Genomic DNA, 25,985 nt, shown 5'->3' on the forward strand with positions numbered 1-25,985 from the left:
CAATTTTCATGGCCATATACAAAAAGATAAACATATTTTTACATGCCTTCATTTGGCAAATCAAATGACACATATATAACAAAATACTCAAATATCCTATACATACCATTGAACAAAATAAAAATGTCTTTATAACAAAGCTTGACTAGTTGATAGTGTGTCGACTCTCCAATTGTCTTCCAGTCCTTATGAGTCCTCGAGCTCTGGGAGATAGGGAAAAAGACAGGGGTAAGCATTTACATACTTAGTAAGCTCGAATAACCGAAAAGTAAACTTACCGAATAATTATCATACATCCATATTTAAATCATGAAATCATCAATTATGAAATGATTCCCTATCACATGCACTTAATCAATGAGTTAGTCACATAACAAAGCATCACGCAATTTATGTAGATGAACTCATCATTCATCATCTTATTGACATATATCATATTAATCCTGATTAGTTTCTAGGAAATCTCGATGGAATACCCATTAACCGTCAATTCTTACGAATGATCATTTCACATATTTGCACTCCCGCGAACCTCACATTTTATGGCGGTATTACCAGTCCAGGCTAAATCCCCCATTTTATGAACTCATAAGGTGATGTCAGGATTACCAGTCCAGGCTAAATCCTTTAATATGACAAACACCCTTACTGAGCTCAGATCTGAATTACCAGTCCAGGCTAAATTCAGACCCTAATCAGATTACCCGTCCGGGCTAAATCCATAATGCACACATATTCTTTGGGAGGCTCGATCATTTAAGGAACACCTGTCCGGGCTAGATCCTTTTCAGAATTGAGATCAATGGATTACCCGTCTGGGCTAAATCCTTACTGCAACACATACAGGATCTCGTTACACATATCAATCAGGGTTTATCCATCGAATTCCCTTTTTCAACCTCAACCGAGACATTTTTCACATGTTACCATCAAATATGCATTTCTATGATATTTCATGCCAATAATAAATGCAATCATCATGCATTCATAAATCATATAATTATGCATATTAGGGGTTTACTTTAAATTATCCGAACTTACCTGGTATTTGTTTCAGAGTTGTGTTTCAGTTATTCCGAAACCTTGCGTTTACCTCGATCGACCTCCGGAATTTGTTCCTCAAGGTCTATAACAACAAAATTATATCATTAATACCCAAAATTATACATCACAAGTCTAATTCTCACCCCTGGTCCAAATGACCATTTTGCCCCTAACCTTTGATATTTTTACGATTTAGTCTTTAAGCTCGTATAATGAAACACATGCAATTTCTACCTTACCCAAGCCTAGACGAACACTTTTCCTTCTTATGGTAGCCCTCATTTTCCATTATTTTCACACTTCTACCACACATTTTACAACTTTTGCAAAATGGTCCCTACAAGGGTTTTTCATGAAAATCACCTTGGAAAAGATGTTTAACACATATTCATCTTTCATGTTCCTCCATAATCCATCAAAATACAAGTGACTCATACATGGGTAAATTTTTAAACATGAACCTTAGCATGAAATATAGGTAAAAATGGATAGAGCAAGCTACCGGGATTTCAAAAATATAAAGAATATTAAAAACGGGGCTTACGAGCACTTACTATTGAGCTTGGAAAGCTTGAAAACCCTAGATATGGTGACAAGAGAATTTTGGCAGCATGGAGAAGAAGAATGGCTGATTTTGGCTTGATTTTTCCCATTTTATTTCATTAAAAAGCCAAATGACCAAAATGCCCTCATGCCCTTTCTTTAAAATTTCATCCATGCAAGCCCATTTTTGTCTAAAAATTTAAAAATTGGGAAAATTCTCTCCAAGACCTTGTAATTCATAACCCAAAGCAATTTCATGCAAATTGCTTCTAGAATTCAAGTTTTGCAATTTATTCAATTTAGTCCCTAATTTCCAATTGAACACCTTACTCAAAGAATTTCTTCATGAAAGTTTAACATATGTATATAGTCATATTCTAAGCCTCATAATAATCATAAAATAAATAGTTTGATGTCGGATTTGTGGTCCCGAAACCACTATTCTGACTAGGTTCTATTTTGGGATGTTACAGTTGCTCTCATTCTAGGTTGTCTATACTTTACTTTTATAGCAATAATTCATATTATTTGTGCAATTTATCTTTTATGAAGTAGTAAATGCATTTAGACTCTACCCACTTCGATCAACTTACAACTACGTAAACTGTACCAATATATGTTAATTTGATAAGAACGATTAGGTATTTGAATGAATGCAATATATGTTTTCAATGTAAGAGGATGTGGGTTCAAGTGCCCTTAAAGTATTACCCTCCTATTTATGGGTTAAAAAGAAAAGCAAATATGATCAAAACTTATGATTTACATTGTTTTAAAATAAACATAATTTATACCAAAATTATATGCAAACTTGAAATGCAAATACAATAATCTTTATTTTTGACCTTTCTTCTATAACACACCAATCTTTCTCAACATATTGTTCTTCTCTTTCGATAAATAATCGCCATCATCGTCGTCACCATCGATGCTTTCCCATTTCGGTGATCTGATGGTTATATCGAAAGGTATTGTCTTGTCTGAATATTTCCCATTGTTAGACAACATAGCAGTAGCTGCTTCTCTCCATCGATTTGCTTGCACTTTAAGTCTCTTCAACTCGGCTTCCATTGATGTGTTTGCTGCTTGCGCTGATTCAAGCTCTTCAGTCAATCGAGCTGCTCCTCGGTTAAATTTATCGATTTTTTTAGTTAAATATCTGACTCTTATCAATGTTGCTTGCTCTACAACTTTTGATGCTTCTAACGACACAACAACCGATTCATCACTCTTCATTTTACTCTCGATTTCCCTTTTGAGCATTTTGTTTTGCTTGGTCATGGTCTTTAGTTCTGTTTCATTGACGATCAAGTTATCTTTCAGTTTTTTCAAATCGAACTCTAACTTCTTCAACTTCGCCGCAAGTTTGGATTCTCGAAGACCCTTATTTTTTTGTCTCAATTCTTTAACATTGGCTTTGGTTCTAGTTAATTCGGCCCTGAGTTTGGCTTCTTTTTGGGACAACTCTGTTTTTATACATTCCACTTGTTCATAAGCACTCCTAATTTGCAATGTGCTTTTGATATATTCTTCTAGGTATCTCACTTTAGCTTTATCCAATGCTGATCTCAATTGACTAATTTTAAGTTTCACAAAATTAAGCTCGGTTTTAACCCTTTTTATCTATTATTTTTTTCATTTTGTTGTTCTGGATCCTTAATGCAGCCATTACCAACCAGTTCTACTTGTAACTTCTAACAAGTCCTTCTAATGACTTAACTCTACCTTTTGATTGTTCCAACTCCAATAGTAACATGTTGTAAGCTTCAGTTTCTTTGGTTGCATCGGAATATAGATTTTCGATCATTTTATTTGCTACTTCAAGTTGCATTCGGGTTTTGCTAACAAGTTCAAGACCCTGTGCTTCAGATTCTTCACAATCAGTGAGCTTGGACTTGATTTTTTCGACCAAAAAAAGAGTTTTGGTCAATTCAATTTTCATATTCTGAATATTAGCATGTGCAGATTCAGTATGCTTCATTTGAGTAGATTCAGATTTATAGACCTTTTCAAGCTGAACTTTAAGCTTTTGAATTTCGTTCATAGCAGAAACCAATGCATCTGAATCCATTGAGTGTTGTTTCTGGATAGCCTTAAGTTCGGACTGCCATGCTATATCTCGATCTTTCGAGATTTTACAGATTTCTTCCACTCAATCATCCTCAAAAACAGAAACTTCCATCAATTGTCGTTTGGATTCTTCAAGCTTAGCCGACATTATCGATACCTCTTTCTTCACCTCCTCATCCTCCTGTAAGGCCAATCTCTTCTACGACTCAGATACAGTTAGCTTGTAGCACCCCTTACCAGTATCCGACGCTGGGATAGGGTTTGAAGCGTTACCAGACTTAAACACAAGCATTCGTACAAAGCCGAGACATAGATTTCAGTTCAAATTTAAAAATTTTCATTCACATGCATACCGTCCCTTATATGGGTCTTCGAGGCCCAAAACATACAATGGGTGTGGTTCGGGACTAAACCGAGAACTTTCGGAACTTTCATATTACTTAAAATTTTTTTCTTCAAAACAGGAGTCACACGCCCGTGTGGGTAGGCCGTGTGGTCACACACGCCTGTGTGGCTTGGGACACACCCGTGTCCTCAGTCCGTGTAACTCTCTGTTTATGATGTGATCAATTGAAATAGGGTCACACGGCCAAGTCACACGCCCATGTGCTAAGGCCGTGTCCTCTACACGACCATGTCTTTGCCCATGTGGCTAAGAAAATGGCTATTTACCAAGTCATTTGTCACCCTTATTTGCACATACTCAAACACAACTACAATAGTACATTTCATGGCATAAATAAACTACCACTAGGCAATAACGTATCATTTTCACACAATCATCTATCATGCATTACAACATCATGCTTTACCAAATCACTCCATGCTAAATTCACACTCAAAAGGCATTAACATATGAATAAATTCATATCCATTATATATATATATCAAGCAAATATAAATCACATCACAAAACAATGCCATATGCACATGCATAATTATATGGGCTTACAACCAATTAGCCAATAAAGCCAATTTGCATGGCTACAAATTACATCCAACCTTTAGCCTTCACAAGCCAATACATTTAACCAATTCAGAATGACTCATACAGCAAATAACCAAGTCCCTATACGTGCCATAAACTTAAAGGGATTTGGATTCACTTATACCCAACATGATAGCTTAATAGTGTGATAGCATATCCGACGATCTCCAACCCGAGCTAGCTAAATTAACCTATAAGAGATGGGAAAAGAAGGGGAGTAAGATTTAAAGCTAAGTAAGTCCGTATGCGTGCTTCTACAAATTCTCACAACATGATCTCAAGGTAACACAATCATATTTGCACTTTTTACTTATATTCATGACAAGCTATCCACTCGAGTCATAGTCACTCAATTCTTTATAACTTGAGCTAAAAAATTATAAATTAAGATCTGTTAAAAGAACTTAAAACTAGACTCATATATCTTTCTACCATGAAATTTTTAGAATTTATGGATTAGCCAATAAGTATATTTTATTCTTCAAAGTTACCCCTATTCTGCTATTTGACAGCTTTGACCTTTCTTTACTAAAAAATAATTATATCTTAATACGAGATTCAGATGATGTTCCTGTCTATTTCTCCTGAAAATAGACTCATTAATAATTTATTCATATAAATTCTAACCCATAATTATTTTTTTACAATTTTTAGTGATTTTCCAAAGTCAAAACAAGAGAATCTGGAATCATTCTGACCTTGTCTTACGAAAATTCAAATATCTCATAATATGAAATTATTTTGCTTACAAGGTTTCTTCTATGTAAGACTAGACTCAATAAGATTTAATTTAATATTTTATTTAGTCTCTAATTCGATTTCCACAATTTTTGGTGGATTTTCAAAGTCAAATTACTGCTGTTGTCTAAAACTATTTTAATGCAATATAATGATAACTATCATAAGTTCATTTTCAACTAATCATGAACCCACCATATTAGGATTCCATGTTCAATTACAATGTAATTTAGCATGATATTGCAACAAAACTCATAATCATAATTCATACATCTTAGCTCACCAATGTCTTGACATTTAAAAATCTCAATAACCATAAACTTAGCGTACATACCTATACCCTTTCAACATTTTTCACATTTTCATTCTTGTCTTTGACATACCCTTTTTGGGACTATCATCAAATCATTATTTGAACTACCCGTTGAACATTTGGAATGCTATTAGATACACGGAAAACTTGCACATAAGTGCCATACATATACACATAGCTAAAGCTACCTCATAACATGTAACGCTCACAATGGAGCTACTCACGGGCCTGCTAGCATAAGCTATAGGTCAGGGTGTAATTACGCGGGCTGCTCCCACAAGCTGTCATGTATCCGAACCACTCAGGACTACCTAGCCACCGGTAAGACACATAATGTAATGGCCTAAATTCAAAGTTATCGGAACAGTGGTTTCGTAACCACAAATACGATTTAAAGAGAAATTTATTTAAATATTTTTGCATGAAAATTGATATGATAGGAAAATCGTATGAAAATATTGATAGAAAAATTTTACCGATTTAGTGGTTAGTTAGAAAAAGAAATTATTGAAGAAATTGGGTAAAAACAAGGTATCGGGACCTCTATCTCGTAAAATTGAGTCAAAAATAATTTTATAAATATTTATGAAATGTTAGTAATGTGGTATTAAAATTTCGTTAGGAAATTTTAATGTTTGGGTAGTCAATTAAATGAAAAGGACTAAATTGTAATAGGTGTAAAAATTGTTAGAATGATTAAATAGCTTAAGAGTCTAATGAGAAAGGATTTAAAATGCAATTAGACCCAAAATTTATTTGGGCTGGACGGCAAGGGCATGAAATCAGCAGGAAAATTGATAAATTAAGGGCAAAATTGGAATATTGCAAAATTAACTAAATAAAACTAGGAATAGGAAATATCTAGATTTCTCTTCATTTCTCTTCAATTCCAGTAGCTAAAAACGCCATAGGAGGGTTCTCTAAGCTGGTATTTCATAATTTTTGTACCAAGTGAGTTAATCCTTGCCTTTATCTTGTAATTTTTGTGTTTCTAAGACTTTTACAACTACGTCCAACTATTAAATTCATTAGTTTTTGATTTCATGGATAAAATTGAAAGTCACCATGGTTGAGTGCTGTAATTTTATGATGAAATAGAATGAAACTAAAGCTTTAATTTGTTTATTAGATGATTTTATTAGGTAATTTCAATAGAAATTGATTTTTAGGACCTAATTGTGAAAATGCTTAGAATTAAAGTCTATTGCTGAAATTCTGATTCCTAAAGGTTTTTAAACTAGTTTAAGGTGATAGAATAAAATGTTAATTGAGAAAAATCATCTCAATTGAGAGACTAATTGAGTAGGGACGAAATTATCATTTATTAAAAGCTTAGGGGAAAAATGGTAATAAATAGCTTGCACAAAAACAGTTTGGACAGCAGCAGTAGACTAACTTTGAAAAATCACCATAAATTTTAGAAATCGAATTAGAAGATGAAAAAAATATTTAATTAAAGCTTATTGAGTCTAGTTTCTCATAGAAGAAATAGAATAAGAAATGGATTTGTAAATTTTGAGATATAATGAATTTTATTAGACAATGTCAGAATGAATTTGGGTTCCCCTTTTCTGACTTTGAAAAATCATAAAAAATTGAATAAAACTAATTAGGGGCTTAAATTTATATGTATAAAATCCTGAATGAGTCTATTTTTAATAGAAACAAACAAGAATATCATTTGAATCCTGTATGAAGAAATAATTAATTTTTAGTGAAGAAGGATCAGAATTGTCAGATAGCAGAATAGGGGTGACTTTAAAGAATAAACTGTACTTATTGGCTAAACTAAAAATTCTGAAAATTGTATGGTAAGAAGATATATGAGTCTAGTTTCAGAAAAAATTAACTGATATTAATTTAGAGTTCTGTAGCTCGAGTTATAAATAATTTAGTTACTATGACTCAAATAGACAGCTTTGAATAAACTATAAATAATAATAGTTGAATTATAGAGAATGTTGCATATGAACATGAAATGTATTAAATTGATAATTAAATTTATTTATTTAGATCCAGAAGATTCAAATACGAAGCTAGATCGAAGAAAGGAAAAAGTTCAGGATTAGTATATTTTTGCACACGAACAAGTATCAAGGTAAGTTCGTGTAACTTGAATTATATTCTTAAATTGCTTGAGATTGTATGTTATTGATGTGAATATGATTTGAATGTTCATTGTATGAAAATTAATGAAACATTGATATATTTGATAAAATGGGAAGAAATCTCGTTTGAATGAAAGGAAAATTCGATGGATCTTTGAAAAGGAATTGACGGTAAAAAGGATCTAGCCCGGACGGATGATCTTATCCTGATATAGCCCTCCCGAAGAATATATGTAAAATGGATTTAGCCCGGACGGCTAATCCGAATTAGGGTCTGAATTTAGCCTGGACTGGTAATTCAGATCCTCATTAGAGTAATTGTCGTTGGAGGGGATTTAGCCTGGACTGGTAATCCCGACAATACTCTATGAGTTTATATTGCAGGGGATTTAGCCTGGACTGGTAATCCCACTGCAAGGTTGAGGTTCGCGGGAGTGTGCTCTCTGAAATGGAAATGTGGGCACATGAATATGAATTGACGGACCCGGAATTGTACACTAAAAGTGTACCTCTGAAAAATCCATCGAAATTCCAATAAATTCAACGGGATAAATATGGAAAAATAACAAGGAAATGGAAATCATGGTATTGATGAGCTCATCAATCATGGTAAATATTATTGGTACATGGAAATTATTATACTAACTGGAATATTGAGTTTGTGCATATTAGGGTAATAATGCATTGAATGGATATATGAATGTTTATTGTATTGTATTGAAAATATTAGGTAAGTATAATTCTTGTTACAAGAGCTTACTAAGCACAAAGTGCTTACCCCGTTTCCTTTTTCCCTGTTTTGTAGTGTTAAGAGCTCGGAGGTCGGATTTGGTCGGAGACACATCACACTATCAACATCAGGATTTCGGTATATAAAGAAACTTTATTTTGGAAATCAATGGCATGTATAAGCTAATAAAGTAAATGATTCTGTGAAATGAATGTAGAATTAGTCATTGGTATAGCTAACAAATCTTGGTTTTGGGTATGTGATGACGTTATTTTATAAATATGCATGAATTTATCTTGAAAATATGTTGAATTGGATTGGTTGATGTGGATTGTTTTTGGTTTAAAATTTCAGGGAAGATTAGGTATCTATAAAGGGGTTATATTGAGTTAAAAAAAATTTAATTCGTAAACTCCGGTAATACATCGTACCCTATTTCGGCATTGAATACGGGTAGGGGTATTACATTTATTGGTATTAGAGCTATGGTTTAGCCGATTCTAGGACCGATGTAGCAAATACGGGATTAGCTATACATGCCATTTAAATTATTATTGATAGTGTGATATCTCCTGACCATTTAAGATGTGTTTTTCTTATAGTAAATGTCTACTGACCGAGCTCAATCTGAGGAAGCTGGGAGTCATGCTCCGGCTTCAGTACAAAGAGAAGAAACTAGCAGTAGAAGGCCCGAGACAGAAGGTCGAGGGGGGGAGGCAAAAACAACCTTCTTTCAAATGATGAATGAATGGTTTAGTCAATACTTAAGAACTAACCCTGTAGTGCAGCAAGTTCAAGCTCCCCCTCCTGCTCCTCCACCGGTTCCCGAAATCCCACAAGGTACAGCTACTGAATCTATCAGAAAAGGGAAAGCTCCAGTAGATAAAATTCGAAAATATGGGGCCAAAGAATTTCAAGCAGCAGTTGATGATGATTTCGAACGGGCTAAATTCTGGTTAGAAAATCCTACTCGGGTTGTGGAGGAATTATCTTGTACACCAGAAGAATGTCTGAAATGTGCCGTCTCACTGCTAAAAGACACAGCTTATCATTGGTGGAATACTAAAGCTTCAGTTGTTCCGAAAGAAGAAATTACATGGGAGTTCTTTCAGAATGAATTTAAAAAGAAATATATCAGCCAAAAGTTCCTTGACCAGAAAAGAAAAGAATTTCTTGAGCTGAAACAAGGCAATAGATCGGTATCTAAGTATGAAAGAGAATTTGTTCGATTAAGTAAATATGCTCGAGAATGGGTACAGTCAGAAGCTGAAATGTGAAAAAGATTCGAAGAAGGGTTGAATGAAGACATTAAGCTATTGATCGGAATTCTTGAAATTCGAAAGTTTGCTACATTGGCAGAGAGAGCTTATAAAGTATAAGATTGAGCAAAGAAAAGAAACAGGCTGAGAGGGAAGCTCAAATTTTTAGTAAAAGACCGATGGGAAAATCCTAGTTTTCTGCTTTAAAGAAATTGAAGAAGTACCAGGATCACTCTACCTCAGCCACTAGGTATTCAGGTAGAGAGCCAGGTTCTCAATGCATTAATCCAAGACCTTCCACTCCATTAGTGACCAGTGTTGGTAGTGTTGGTACTCCTAAGCCGAGATGCCAGTACTGTAATAAAGCTCATTTTGGTGAATGTCGATTAAAGAGCGGGGCTTGTTACCGATGTGGTTCTTTTGATCATTTCCTCAGAGATTGTCCAGAAAGGGGTGAAAAAGAAGCTGAACAGATATCGAAGCCGAGTAATCTAGTTTCGAGAGGTAGACCACCTCGACCATCTGGTAATGTCAGTGGTAGTCGAGGAGCTACGAAAGATATTGCAGGTAGGTCTGAAGCATGAGCACCTGCTAGGACATATGCCATCCGTGCCAGAGAAGATGCCTCAGCACCTGATATTATTACTGGTACATTTTCTTTACTTGATATTGATATTACTGCATTGATTGATCCTGGTTCTACGCATTCATATATATATATATGTGTTAAACTTGCAATTGTTAAAAAATTATCTATTGAACCTACTGAATTGTGGTTAAAGTCTCGAACCCCCTGGGCCAGTCTGTGTTGGTGGATAAAATTTGTAAAAATTCTCCACTGATGGTAAGAGGTTATTGTTTTCCGGCTGATTTGATGTTACTACCATTTGATGAATTTGACGTGATATTCGGCATGGATTGGTTAACCCAGCATGATGCAGTAGTAAATTGTAGACAGAAATATATTGTGCTAAAATGTCAGAATGGAGAGTTGCTCCGGGTTAAATCTGATCAGACAGAGGGGTTATCTGATGTGATTTCAGTAATGACAGCACAGAGGTATGTCAAAAAGGGTATGATGCTTACTTGGCTTATGTACTTGACACCAAGGTATCTGAGTCAAAGATACAGGCAGTGCCAATAGTATGTGAATTTTCCAATGTGTTTCTAGAGGAATTACCAGGGTTGCCACCAGAAAGAGAAGTGGAATTTTTTATAGATTTGTAACACCTTCTACCCGTATTCATTGCCGGAATAGGGTACGAGGCATTACCGGAGTTTACTGAACATTTTCAGATAATTTTGAGTCATTTATTATTCATATTTTGAAATAATCATAACATTGGGCCCTCGAAGCCCAAACCATACATTCGAAACCAACTGGAATAAAATCGAGATCATAAAAAAATTTCGCAAAATCTTAAATTATATTTTCATCTAAGTACTTACCATTTCAATGCTCCTTATAATTAAACATGTTACCATTCAATCAATAGTTTGGCACTTGTCTAAGCGTCAAACAACAACATTGTTAGTATACTTGCACATATTTCATATAAATTCAACATTGATATACCTATTTTCTCAACAGATCACACTTGAGTTTAATAATAGTCTTAACTTACATAATTTCCTTGTATCAACATATCAAAGATAATTATATATGTACATGTCACAAAATATATTATTCTCTTACTGAATCTTCATAAGCATATATCATTCATTTTGTTATATCAATATTTCATGCACCATCATTTCCTTATATCTTGTATATATTTATTTCAGTAATAGTTCGTATTAAAATTAACATAAATTAAATTCCATGTACCTATACTTATTTCATTTATCTATGTTCTTAATTATTTCATACAACTATTTTGTACATATATTTCCATATGACCAATTCCTGTAAACATTTCACCCAACCATTTCATATAACCATTCCATCTGATACATATTACCTGAATATCGATTGTTCAATAGATATCTTGGCGTTTCTCTTCCTCGATCTTATTTATCTTCGACATGATGTCATAGTATCTTTCAACTATGGTTTTACTCGTTTTCTGTCATGTTGCCATGGTATCTTTCAACCATGATCTTATTCATTTTCCCGTCATGTTGCCATGGTATCTTTCAACCATGGTCTTACTCAGTTCATGTCAGGTTGCCATGGTATCTTTCAACCATGGTCTTACACATTTCATATCACGTTGCCATGGTATCTTTCAACCATGGTCTTATTCATTTTCCCGTCATGTTGCCATGGTATCTTTCAACCATGGTTTTACACATTTCATATCACGTTGCCATGGTATCTTTCAACCATGGTCTTACACAATTCATATCAGGTTGCCATGGTATCTTTCAACCATGGTCTTACACATTCCATATCAGAGAGCACACTCCCGCGAACCTCATCCTTATAGTGGGATTACCAGTCCAGGCTAAATCCCCTGTAATATAAACTCATAGAGTATTGTCGGGATTACCGGTCCAGGCTAAATCCCCTGCAACGACAATTACTCTAATGAGCTTGGATCTGAATTACCAGCCCAGGCTAAATTCAGACCTTAATTCAGATTACCCGTCTGGGCTAAATCCATTTTCCACATATTCTTCGGGAGGGCTATATCAGGATAGGATCACCCGTTCGGGCTAGATCCTTTTTACCGTTAATTCCTTTTCAGATATCCATCGAATTTTCCTTCCATTCAACCGGGATTTTTTTCCCCCTTTTTTTTTTCAAATATATCAATGTTTCATAAATTTCCATATAATGAACATTCAAATCATATTCATATAAAAAACATACAATCTCAAGCATTTAAGAATATAATTCAAGTTACACGAACTTACTTGGCGAAATTGTAGAAATATCAAGATTAAGGGGCATTTTGGTAATTTACCATTTTCCCAATTTTCACCCAATCTTAAATTGAAAATTTCATTCAATTTATTAATTTAGATAATAAAAAAAATTCATTCCCTTCAATTTGGTCATTTTTGACATTTTTACAAAATTACCCCCTGAAGTTTTACTTTTGTTCAATTCAGTCCTTAAGCCTAGAACATGCAAATTAGCCATGCTAGCTGGATATTCATATATATTTTTCCTCCTCCTCCTCTCTATTCCACATCCTTAATGTGTATAACACACTTGTAAGCAACATTATCTATAATCTTTATTATTTACTTTTATGAATATTCAAGCTGTCCATCTGTGCCATAGTCACTAAATTATTTATATCTAGAGCTATATAACTCCAAATTAAGATCCTATAATTATCCCTGAAACTAGACTCATATATCTTCTTACCATAAAATTTTCATAATTTTTGGTTTAGCAAATAAGTACAGTTTATTCTTTAAAGTTACCCCTGTTCTGCTGTCTAACAGTTCCGACTCTTCTTCACTAAAAATTAATTATATCCTCGTACAAGATTCAAATGATGTTTTCGTTTGTTTCTATGGACAATAGGCTCATTAGGATTCTAAAAATATAAATTTAACCCCCTAATTATTTTTCTCCAATTTTTTATGATTTTCCTAAGTCAAAACAGGGGAACCCGAAATTATTCTGACCTTGTCTCATAAAATTTATTATATCTCATGATTCACAATTCCATTGCTTACATTGTTTCTTTTATAAGAAACTAGACTCAATAAGCTTTAATTTCATGTTTTATTCATCTTCTAATTCGATTTATACAATTTTTGGTGATTTTTCAAAGTTACACTACTGCTACTATCCAAAACAGTTTTAGTGAAAAATGTTGATTTCCATTTTGCCCCAAATTTCACAGTTTATACAATTCAGTCCTTGCTCAATTAACCCTCAATTGAGCTAATTTTTCTAAATTAATACTTTAGTATATCATTTTAAACTTCTTCATAACCCCTAAAAATCAGAACTTTAGCATTAGACATTAATTCCAAACTCTTTCTTAATTAGGTCCTAAAATGAATTTCCATCAATTTTACTTGATAAAATCATCATATACCAAAAGTAAAGCTTCAATTCTATGATTATTCATCATATTATTTCAGCACTCATCCATAAAAACTTTAAAAATTAGCCATGGAATCAAAAACTAATGAAATAGTAAGTTGGACCCAATTGTAAAATTCCAAAAAATAGAAATTTCAAGGAGAAAGCAAGAATTAAACTTACATGAAGCTTGAGCATGAAAACCAGCTTGAACCCCCTTCTATGGCTGTTTTTCAGCTGATGAATATGAAGAGAAATGAAGGGAATTCTAGATATTCCAATTTAGTCCCATTTTTATTTAGCTAATTTTGGCAATTTTCCAATTTTGCCCTTATTTCACCCATTTCCTGATTTTTCTCAGCTATTGCCGCTCAAAATATCTCATTTGGGCTTATTTTCACTTTAGGTCCTTCCTCATTTGACAATTGAGCTATTTAATCCTTTTAGCAACTTTTACACATTTTCCAATTTAATCCTTTTTATTTAATTGACCACCCAAACGTCAAAATTTTCTAACGAAATTTTAATACTACCTTATTGAAATTCTGTAAATATTTATGAAAATATTTATGACTCGGTTTATAACATCAAGATCTCGATACCTCTTTTTCTCATTTTCTTGACCAAATAAATCTTTATAAAACACAATTTACTATTCCAAAAATCTTTTAAAAACTACATTTGGCTCGTAAATATTAAATAATATAATTTACGAGTTCATTTTTCAGATTTGATGGTCTCGAACCACTATTTTCGACATCGTTGAAATTCAGGCTATTACAAGATTTGATTCCGGGAACTACTCCGATCTCCATAGCTCCGTATTGGATGGCTCCTACAGAATTAAATGAGCTAAAGACACAGTTGCAAGAACTTGTTGACAAGGGTTTTGTCCGACTGAGTCATTCACCTTAGGGTGCTCCGGTTCTGTTTGTGAAAAAGAAAGACGGGTCTTTGAGATTGTGTATCGATTACCGGTAGCTTAATAAAGTAACCATAAAGAATAAGTACCCGTTACCCCAGATTGATGATTTATTGGATCAACTGAAAGGTGCTACTATGTTTTCAAAGATTGATCTTCGATCAGATTATTATCAGTTACGAGTAAAAGAGTCAGATGTGCCAAAAACAGCCTATAGAACCAGGTACGGGCATTATGAGTTTCTGGTTATGCCGTTTGGGCAAGTAATGCACCTGCAGTATTCATGGATTTGATGAACCAGACATTCAGACCGTACTTAGATAGATTTGTAGTAGTATTCATTGATGATATTTTGGTTTATTCTCGGGATGAAGAAGAACATGCAGAACATTTGAGAATTGTGTTGCAAATTTTGCGAGAGAAGTAGTTATATGCTAAATTCAGTAAATGTGAATTTTAGCTCCGAGAAGTGGGTTTTCTTGGACACATTGTATCTGCCGAAGGCATCAGGGTAGATCCAAGTAAAATCTCAGCTGTTGTCAATTGGAATCCACCAAAGAATGTATTTGAAGTTAGAAGTTTCTTGAGTTTAGCTGGTTATTATTGGAGATTTGTACAGGGATTCTCTATGATAGCTTCTCCGATGACTCAATTATTGCAGAAAGATATAAAGTTCGAGTGGACTGATGAATGTCAGCAGAGTTTCAACCGATTGAAAGATCTACTAACGAAAGCACCTGTATTAGTGTAGCCTGAACCGGGTAAGGAATTTGTTATTTATAGTGATGCCTCATTAAATGGTTTAGGTTGTGTCTTAATGCAAGAAGGTAAAGTAATAGCCTATGCTTCAAGACAACTTAAACCACATGAAAGAAATTACCCAGTACATGATCTTGAATTAGCTGCTATTGTATTTGCGCTGAAGATATGGAGGCATTACTTGTACGGTGAGAAATGTTATATTTTTACTGATCATAAAAGCTTGAAATATTTGATGACATAGAAAGATTTGAATTTGAGACAGTGCAGGTGGCTTGAACTGATAAAGGACTATGATTTGATTATTGATTACCATTTGGGTAAAGCTAATGTTGTAGCTGATGTTTTGAGCCGGAAATCTTTGTTTGTTTTACGAGCTATGAATACCCGGTTGTCACTGACTAATGATGGTTCAATCATAGCTGAATTGAAAGCTAAACTGACATTTTTACAGCAAATATGTGAAGCTCAGAAGAATGATGAGAAGTTACAGGTTAAACGGGCACAGTGTGAGTCAGGTAATGATTCTGAATTTCAGATTGGTTCTGATGGTTGTTTATTATTCAGAGGTAGGGTATGTGTACCTCAGAATTCAGAGCTTATACAAAAGATTCTATGCGAGGCTCACAGCGGTACTATGGCTGTACATCCGGGGAGTAATAAAAATGTATAATGATCTGAAAAAGATGTACTGGTGGTCGGGAATGAAACGTGATATATCTGAGTTTGTATCAAGGTGTTTAATATGTCAGCAAGTTAAAGCTGAACATCAAGTACCTTCGGGATTACTTCAGCCAATTACTATACCAGAATGGAAATGGGAAAGAATTACTATGGATTTTGTATCGGGGTTACCTTTGTCTCCGAGGAAAAAAGATGCTATTTGGGTGATTGTTGACCGATTGACAAAGTCAGCTCACTTTATTCCGGTACGTATGGATTATTCTTTAGATAAACTAGCTGAACTGTACATATTTGAGATTGTCAGGCTACATTGAGTGCCTGTCTCCATTATATCAGATAGAGATCCCCGATTTATGTCTTATTTCTGGGACAAATTGCAAGAAGCCTTGGGTACTCAGTTGTATTTCAGCACTGCATTTCATCCTCAGACAGATGGTCAATCTGAGCGTGTAATTCAAGTATTGAAAGATATGCTCTGATGTTGTATACTAGAGTTTGAAGGTAATTGGGAGAGGTATCTACCTTTGATTGAATTGCTTACAACAATAGTTATCAGTCGAGTATTAAAATGGCTCCATATGAAGCTTTGTATGGTAGAAAATGTAGAACACCGTTATATTGGACAGAGCTCAGTGAAAGGAAGATACATGGGGTTGATTTGATCCGGGAAACAGAAGAAAAAGTAAAGGATATTCGAGATAGTCTAAAAGTAGCTTTCGATCGTCAAAAATCATATGCCGACCTTAAACGAAAAGAGATTGAATTTCAAGTTGGTGACAAGGTATTCCTGAAAGTATCTCCTTGGAAGAAATTTCTCCGATTCAGTCGAAAGGGTAAACTGAGTCCAAGGTTTATCGGGCCATATGAAATTATAGAAAGAATTGGACCAGTCGCTTATCGATTGGCATTACCACCGGAACTTGATAGAATCCATAATGTTTTTCATGTATCTATGTTACGACGATATCGATCAGATCCTTCACATGTTATTTCTTCGACAGAAGTGGAGATTCAACCGGATATGACTTACAGTGAAGAACCAGTCAAGATATTGGCACGGGAGACAAAAGAGCTTAGAAATAAGAAGATAAATTTGGTGAAAGTATCGTGGCAAAAGCACGGGATTGAGTAAGCGACATGGGAACCGGAGGAGGCAATGAGGAAACAATACCCAAATCTCTTTACTGGTAAGATTTTCGAGGACGAAAATCCTTAAAGGGGGGGAGAGTTGTAATGGCCTAAATTCAAAGTTATCGGAATAGTGGTTTAGTAACCACAAATCTGATTTAAAGAGAAATTTATTTTAATATTTTTGTATGAAAATTGATATGATAGGAAAATCGTATGAAAATATTGATAGAAAAATTTTACCGATTTAGTGGTTAGTTAGAAAAAGAAATTATTGAAGAAATTGGGTAAAAACAAGGTATCGGGACCTCTATCTCGTAAAACTGAGTCGAAAATAATTTTATAAATATTTATGAAATGTTAGTAATGTGGTATTAAAATTTCGTTAGGAAATTTTAATGTTTGGGTAGTCAATTAAATGAAAAGGACTAAATTGTAATAGGTGTAAAATTGTTAGAATGATTAAATAGCTTAAGAGTCTAATGAGAAAGGATTTAAAATGCAATTAGACCCAAAATTTATTTGGCCTGGATGGCAAGGGCATGAAATCAACAGGAAAATTGATAAATTAAGGGGAAAATTGGAATATTGCAAAATTAACTAAATAAAACTAGGAATAGGAAATATCTAGATTTCTCTTCATTTCTCTTCAATTCCAGCAGCTAAAAACGCCATGGGAGGGTTCTATAAGCTGTAATTTCATAATTTTTGCACCAAGTGAGTTAATCCTTGCCTTTATCTTGTAATTTTTGTGTTTCTAAGACTTTTACAACTAGGTCCAACTATTAAATTCATTAGTTTTTGATTTCATAGATGAAATTGAAAGTCACCATGGTTGAGTGCTGTAATTTTATGATGAAATAGAATGAAATTAAAGCTTTAATTTGTTTATTAGATGATTTTATTAGGTAATTTCAATAGAAATTGATTTTTAGGACCTAATTGTGAAAATGCTTAGAATTAAAGTCTATTGCTGAAATTCTGATTCCTAAAGGTTTTAAACTAGTTTAAGGTGATAGAATAAAATGTTAATTGAGAAAAATCAGCTCAATTGAGAGACTAATTGAGTAGGGACATAATTATCATTTATTAAAAGCCTAGGGGAAAAATGGTAATAAACAGCTTGCACAAAAACAGCTTGGACAGCAGCAGTAGACTAACTTTGAAAAATCACCATAAATTTTACAAAATTGAATTAGAAGATGAAAAAAATATGAAATTAAATATTATTGAGTCTAGTTTCTCATAGAAGAAATAATGTAAGCAGTGGATTTGTAAATTTTGAGATATAATGAATTTTGTGAGACAGGGTCAGAATGAATTTGGGTTCCCCTGTTCTGACTTTGAAAATTCATAAAAAATTTAATAAAAGCAATTAGGGGCTTAAATTTATATGTCTAAAATCCTGAATGAGTCTATTTTTAAGAGAAACAAACAAGAACATCATTTGAATTCTGTATGAAGAGATAATTAATTTTTAGTAAAGAAGGGTCAGAACTGTCAGACAGCAGAACATGGACGACTTTAAAGAATAAACTGTATTTATTGGTTAAACTAAAAATTCTTAAAATTTTATGGTAATAAGATATATGAGTCTAGTTTCAGGGAAAATGAACGGATCTTAATTTAGAGTTCTGTATCTCGAGTTATAAATAATTTAGTGACTATGACTCAAATAGACATCTTTGAATAAACTATAAATAATAATAGTTGAATTATAGAGAATGTTGCATATGAACATGAAATGTATTAAATTGATAATTAAATTTATTTATTTAGATCCAGAAGATTCAAATACGAAGCTAGATCGAGGAAAGGAAAAAGTTCAGGATTAGTAGATTTTTGTACACGAACAAGTATCAAGGTAAGTTCGTGTAACTTGAATTATATTCTTAAATTGCTTGAGATTGTATGTTATTGATGTGAATATGATTTGAATGTTCATTGTATGAAAATTAATGAAACATTGATATATTTGATAAAATGGGAAGAAATCCCGTTTGAATGAAAGGAAAATTTGATGGATCTCTGAAAAGGAATTGACGGTAAAAAGGATCTAGCCCAGACGGGTGATCCTATCCTGATATAGCCCTCCTGAAGAATATGTGTAAAATGGATTTAGCCCGGACGGGTAGGGGTATTACATCGTAATTCAAAGTAGCCCGAAGAATATGTGTAAAATGGATTTAGCCCGAAGAATATGCGTAAAATGAATTCGTAAACTCCGGTAATACATCGTACCCTATTCCGACAATGAATATGGGTAGGGGTATTACACACAAGACCAGTACCTGGAACCAAATTACATGTATATCATACATCATGAACTCAGACCACTCAATGAGCTCAAATGTCACATATATATCACGAACCCAGACCGCTCAATGAGTTCGGATTCCTTAATTCCTAGTGACATGTCACTTGTATCTTAAACTATTCCTAAGGTTCAAACGAGATTTTCTTCACTTGCACATAGCACCTCTATCACACTTGCTCGTGACATCGTGGATAGCAACCATAATATTATTCATAATTTCATAACCACTATTAAGCATGACATACATAATAATGGTAAAATATTTATCACATAGTATCAACACATCAAAACATGCTATAATGTCACATTATTTACACATGTACTTACAATTCTTGTAATATCAAGCATTAACATTCGAGTGTAACATTGCATTATTATTATCGTATGAACTTACATCAATACCAAAAATGGTGAAAAAAGTACTTAACAGTCAAATACTTGTTTTTCCCTGATCTAAGTCCGATTCTCGTTTTCCTTGATCTATAATATCACATTAGCTTACTAATTAGTCACATTATTCATTGTGACCCAAAAATTATATTATAAAAAAATTACGTTTTTTCCTTTAAACTTTGTCATATTTACATTTTGCCCCTAGGCTCGTAAAATGAAATTTATTCATTTTCTTTGTACTTTAAGCCTAGCCGAATCATTTTCACAACTATAGCAGCCCACAATTTCTATTAAATCACAATTATATGACAAATTTTATAACTTTTACAAATCAATCCTTTTTAGCGTTTTCACCGAAAACTACTTAGTAAAAGTCGTTTAACACACAAAAAACATTCATATTCCTCCCTTAAACATCAAGATACACACATGTAGCACATGGGTAAATTTTTAAACATCAACCCTTGTTCAAATAAATGGTAGAAATACCTAGATCTTGTTACGAGGATTTCAAAAACGTAAAAATCATTAAAAACGATGCAAGAACGGACTTACTATTGAGCTTGTAAAGCTTGAACAAAACCCTATCCATGGCGTCCATGCAAATTTCAGCCAAAGGTTAAATATGAGCATAAATTTGGCTTTTATTTTTCCTTTTTATTATTTTAATTACCAAATGACCAAAATGCCCCTAACTTAAAAATATTCTATTTCACCCATTTCATGTCCATTTTTGTCTAAAAAATTAACCAATGGTCTAATTACTATATAATGACCTCCAATTTAAAATTTCATAGCAATTAGACACATCTAGCTTCTAGAACTCAAGTTTTGCACTTTTACAATTTAGTCCTTTTGACCAAATTAAGTGCCCAAACGTCAAAATTTTCGAACGAAATTTTCACCCCATGAAATTGAAGGTCATAAAAATATAATAAAAATAAATTTTCTCAAGTCAGATTTGTGATCTCGAAACCACTGTTCCGACTAGACCTTAAATCGGGATGTTACATAGCTGATCATTTGTCTTCTTCAAATCACCTTGGAGTTGATCAAGCTATGCTTCAAGTTTAGTCACTCAGCTTGGTTCATTCTTCTAGAACACATACAACAAATGGTAATCACATAAGCTTGTGAAGAAATAACCAAATGTTTTATAATATAAGTGACTAAAGAATACCTCAGACACCGGACTTTTCAATGCTTTATGCTTAGTAACCTTAGGACTTCGGAATTTCAACGCCTTACTTTCCGTATTTGGCGATGAAACAGAACCCGAATTGGCTTCGGGTATCTTCAATTGTCGAGCAGTTTGTGGTGTCATAGGAGATTTTTTCCGAGGCACTACCACCGAGCTTATTCTACTGTCATAACATGAAAACCAATGAAGCCTATGGCTAAAAGCCTAAAACAACACAGTGCATCATATGGCTCGACCATCAGTTAAAACGGCTGGTCAAGCCAAGAAGCCGATGGTTGCACCATTTCTAACAATATGACATATAAATCTTTACAATCTAAATCATCAAAATGCAATAATTAGATCAACTGACAATTGATCGTACCTTGCTTTCGGAATTTGCATGAATCCCCCCAGTCGAATAAAAAAAAAGGAAGGATTAATATATGTCCTCTGCTTCAAAAACATGAAAATAGTTCAATCAACTAAGAAACTATATATATACATATATGCATGTATGAAGGACCTAACTAACAAACAAATAATGCAAATAATTCCTTCAAAGAAACTCAATGAGAAACACATCCACTACCACCAACCATAACCAATTGAGACAAAATTTAAAAACAAAGGAACAAAATAAGGTTGCCATCAAATGAATTCAATTAAATATCATTACACAAAACAAAGCAAAACAAAAGAAACATGTTTCCACTTTGTATTATCTTTTTTGGGTCCTTCCATTATTGAAACCAGAAATGAAAATCATGATTTTGGACCAAAAAGTGAATCATTTTGTCTTTAATGAAAATTATGTTTTATTCATTGAATCCAATCAAAGAAAACTACTCTTTTTTTCGCAATTTTTTAATGTAAAAATTTAAGATGAACTTGAAGAAAACAGAGTTTCAAGGATCAAAGAGCAAAAAAAGTTATCAGAGAAAACTAAACTCCGGGTAGTAGAGAGCTAGCTGTAAACAAGCTTTGCAGAAAAAAATAAAAAAAGAAAAAGGAAGCCATGAATTTTCTTTCTCGAGAAAATGGAATTTTCTTGGAAAATGAAACAGAAAAAAGGAGATAAGCAAAACCCAGAGAGAAAATCATACTGAAAGTATTGAAAACATTACCAAAAACATCAAATACTAAGAAAAGTACAATGCTCAATAATGAAATGTAACATGAAACAACACAAATATCAAGCAAAAAGAAAAAAAGACTTGACTTTTACCTGAAAGAATGGCTTAGCTTGAAAAAGAAAACGACTTGGAAAAAACAAAAAACAGACAATGTTAAGTTCTATTTGAGAATTCAACTGTTTGTCTCATTTTCCCTAAAACAAAAGTGTAATAAAAATCTTTCCTTCTTTATTTCCCTGTTTCACTTTTTCTTTTTTGGTAAGCAATGGCAACAATGGCTCTCATTGGGACGTTTTCATATACAGAAAAGCTTGTGAATTTTTTATTAAAAGAAAGGTGAATATACCTAATAGGTCCCTCTATTATAGGAATCTAATTAAATTAGTCCCTATAATATTATATGGATCAATTTAATATTTGTATTGTTAAAAAGAATCAAAAAAGATTAAATTGGAATAGATCTAACCTTTTACTATTTAATAGAGTTAATATTTTTAAAATTTTTATAGTTCTATAAATGAAATTTTTTATTTGAAATTTAATTGCAATTAAAAATAATAATTTTCAAGATAGTTTTTATACAATAAATATTAATTCTGTTATAATTTGGATTTATTTAGTTATTTTTAATAATAAAAGAATTAAATTGATATATTTAATAATAAATTAACTAATTTGATAAAGTTTTTATAACACAAGAACCTATAAGATACTTTAACATTAAAAGAAACTGTACACTACACTCTCTCACGATCCTCATCCACGTGCCATATTCCTTATTTTAGAACTCTTATTACAACCATTTCAAATGACATCTTACTCTTTGTCGTCTTTCCTCCTAATATTGCCAACATCAAAGATAAAACGACATTTAGGATATATATCTTCATAGAATGCAAGAAATTTAACCATAAAATTCTTATGTATTTATATATATTATATCCGTTTAGCATTATGATGAAAACTCCATTTTAAACTGTAGATGGTAATATTATTGAAAAGAGTAATCACAGACTTTAAAAGAATTAATATTCATGAATCGTATAATAGATATAAAAGATATCATAATTATTTTATTAAAACTCAGAATCTAATTCAAAACTTTTGATACAAAATTAGTGTAAAAAATCGAAAGACTCGAACAAAATGTTGAAAGATGTTAATAATGGTTAAAAGTGTTGGCGAATCATGAAAGTTGTTTGAGTAAAGTTTCGATAGCGAATTCATATAAAGATTGGACTTTGACACAAACCCTTCCAAACATGTGTCATTCAATGAGAGGCTAATAGTAAAGCCATAGAAATTTGGATGCGATCCGATTAAACTTTTATAAATCAATGATAAAGCTATTGAGAGCTTTATAAGATACGATGAAGAAATTTCTAAATAAATTTTGATGTAATTTAGTGACGATTCATGTGATAAGTATATAAGAATTTTTTAATTCGTTTAAACGAACTATTCTATGAATAAATTACTCTTTGATCAAATGATTAACTCAATAAAAATTTTCAAAATACAACAAGAAAAAAGTATCCATCATAAATGTAAAATTGACCTCACGATTATATTAGACCATGCCTTTTATAATCACTTGATTACATTTGAATTAGTTTCCTATCTTTCTTTCTTTGTCTTTCTTTCATCTATACGTTTATAATCTATTTCTTTTGTCTTCAAAGTATAGTTTTGGTACTTTTATTATGCTCAATTTCAAGATTTGATGTTTTTAATTTGATATATTTTGGTTGATTTATTTTGAGGGTAAATTATATTTATAATCATTTTAAAATAGGGTCTATTCTATTTTTATCACTTCAATTTTTTTTTCTTAATTTAGTCACTCTAAATAAGATAATTGTGTGAATTAGTCACCGTTGTTAAAATTTTTGTTTTCTTTTAACGGATTGTTAATATGACACATTAGCTCATTGAGTAATTGACATATAATATTCTTTTTGTTGACCTTTGACTCTAGCTTAGGGACCTTTCTATAAAGTCTAGGGGGAAAAGTTTTGGACTAATTCTAAACATGTCCCTAAACTTTAGTCAAAAGTCAACCAAAAATGCCACCCACCAATCACTCAATGTGCCATGTCAGCAATCCATTAAAAGAAAACGAAAATTAAACAATAGTGACTAATTTGCACAATTATCTTATTTAGAGTGACTAAATTAAAAAAAATAGAGTGACCAAAATAGGACAGACTCTATTTTAGAGTGATCATGTGTGTAATTTATCTGTGACTAATTCACACAATTATCTTATTTAGAGCGACTAAATGAAGAAAAAATGGAGTGGCCAAAATAGGACAAATCTTATTTAATTTAGAGTGATCATGGATGTAATTTATCCTTATTTTTATAATGTTATCAGTTAATTCAAATAACTAATACTTTTGACTATTCAATTAAAATATTGACATACTTTTTTTCAAAACATCTCTTTTAATTCATTATATTGAATAGAATTTTTTAAGAAAAAGATCGTAACTATTATAACCATAATACTATCGATGTTAACTATTAAACTAATTAATAACATTATAAAAGAGATACCAAATTATGCCAAGCTAAAGTATAAGAACTAAATCCTAAGTTTGAGTATAATAAAGGGACCAAATTCAAAATTTGACCTTTTCCCTTTATTATTATGTAGAATTTAGCTGTCTGACTAACGCTTGCATGAATTTATTTATACATTTTCCTAGAAAATTCAAAATTTTCCTTTTTGGAACTTTCCTTTTGCATTGACAATGGTGAAATTTGAGACACCCTAATGAGCCAATCCAACCTATATATATATTAACATGAAATTAATTAAAATTGTGGGGGCGTTGGATCCTAATTTCAAGTTTCAACCAAGCAATTCACTTGCGAAAAGCTTTGTGCTTCATGGCATCATTTTGTTTTGGTTGGATCCCTAGAAAATAAAAGGTTAAATTGCCCAACAGGTCCTCGTATTGTAATCTTCAAGCAAACTAGTCCCTAACTATAAAAGTGAGTAATTTAATTGTTAATATTATAATATATATAATTTTAAAGCTAATATGTAATCTTAAACTTTAAAAAATGCTACCTTACCAAGAACTCATCTCTATCTCTTAATACGAAAAAGCACTCTCAGCGTAAGGTCGATCAAGGGCAAAACGAGGAATTTTTTTAGGATAGGCAAAAATTAAGTTATAGATTTTTAAAAGAGTAAAATTGTAATTTCACTATTGTATTAACCTATATGTTTCAAAAGGACTAAATCAAAATTCTAACATTTTTGGAGTCAAACTATAATTTTAATATATATTAGCTTAATATTTTATGAATTTTGGGTCTAAAACAACAATTTTCCATTTTATAGGGGTCAAGGTACATAGGTGTGTTGTTTCAAAAAATGTTGAATTTCGGGCTTTTTAGTAATTTTAAAACACCAAAAGTTAACTTTTTAATGTTTAAAGTTACTACCATTTAAAATATTTACTCTTTTTTTTTTACTTCTCCTCAACCTATAATACAAAGACATGTCAGTCTCAATGGCTAATCGGTCAATATAAATATCACAAAGTAATTAAGAATTTTTTTATGAACCATTCTCACCAAATCATTCATGGTCCCTTTCTAATTATTTAATAACATTTCAACAATTTTTCAATGTCAATGATATGTAATTTCGATAATTTTTTGCCCT

The 25,985-nt window shown here is 32.4% G+C and overlaps 1 protein-coding gene and 1 long non-coding RNA gene across 2 annotated transcripts; both read right to left on the reverse strand.

Moving 5' to 3' along the window:
- Nucleotides 1–2,439: 2,439 nt before the first annotated feature.
- Nucleotides 2,440–3,658, reverse strand: LOC107888737 (interactor of constitutive active ROPs 2, chloroplastic). The gene is made up of 2 exons (XM_041075912.1): nucleotides 3,313–3,658; nucleotides 2,440–3,053 (listed from the first exon to the last, which is right to left on the reverse strand). The coding sequence occupies exons 1-2, from the start codon at nucleotides 3,656–3,658 to the stop codon at nucleotides 2,440–2,442; spliced, it is 960 nt and encodes a 319-aa protein (XP_040931846.1).
- A 17,244-nt stretch (nucleotides 3,659–20,902) lies between these two features.
- LOC121204944 (uncharacterized) lies at nucleotides 20,903–22,543 on the reverse strand. Its single transcript, XR_005900088.1, has 4 exons — nucleotides 22,396–22,543; nucleotides 21,553–21,620; nucleotides 21,168–21,351; nucleotides 20,903–21,083 (listed from the first exon to the last, which is right to left on the reverse strand). It is a non-coding gene; the product is annotated as an uncharacterized lncRNA (long non-coding RNA).
- Nucleotides 22,544–25,985: the final 3,442 nt, after the last annotated feature.

Source organism: Gossypium hirsutum, chromosome A08 (genome assembly GCF_007990345.1).
Source record: "Gossypium hirsutum isolate 1008001.06 chromosome A08, Gossypium_hirsutum_v2.1, whole genome shotgun sequence".
Classification (NCBI taxonomy): domain Eukaryota; kingdom Viridiplantae; phylum Streptophyta; class Magnoliopsida; order Malvales; family Malvaceae; genus Gossypium; species Gossypium hirsutum.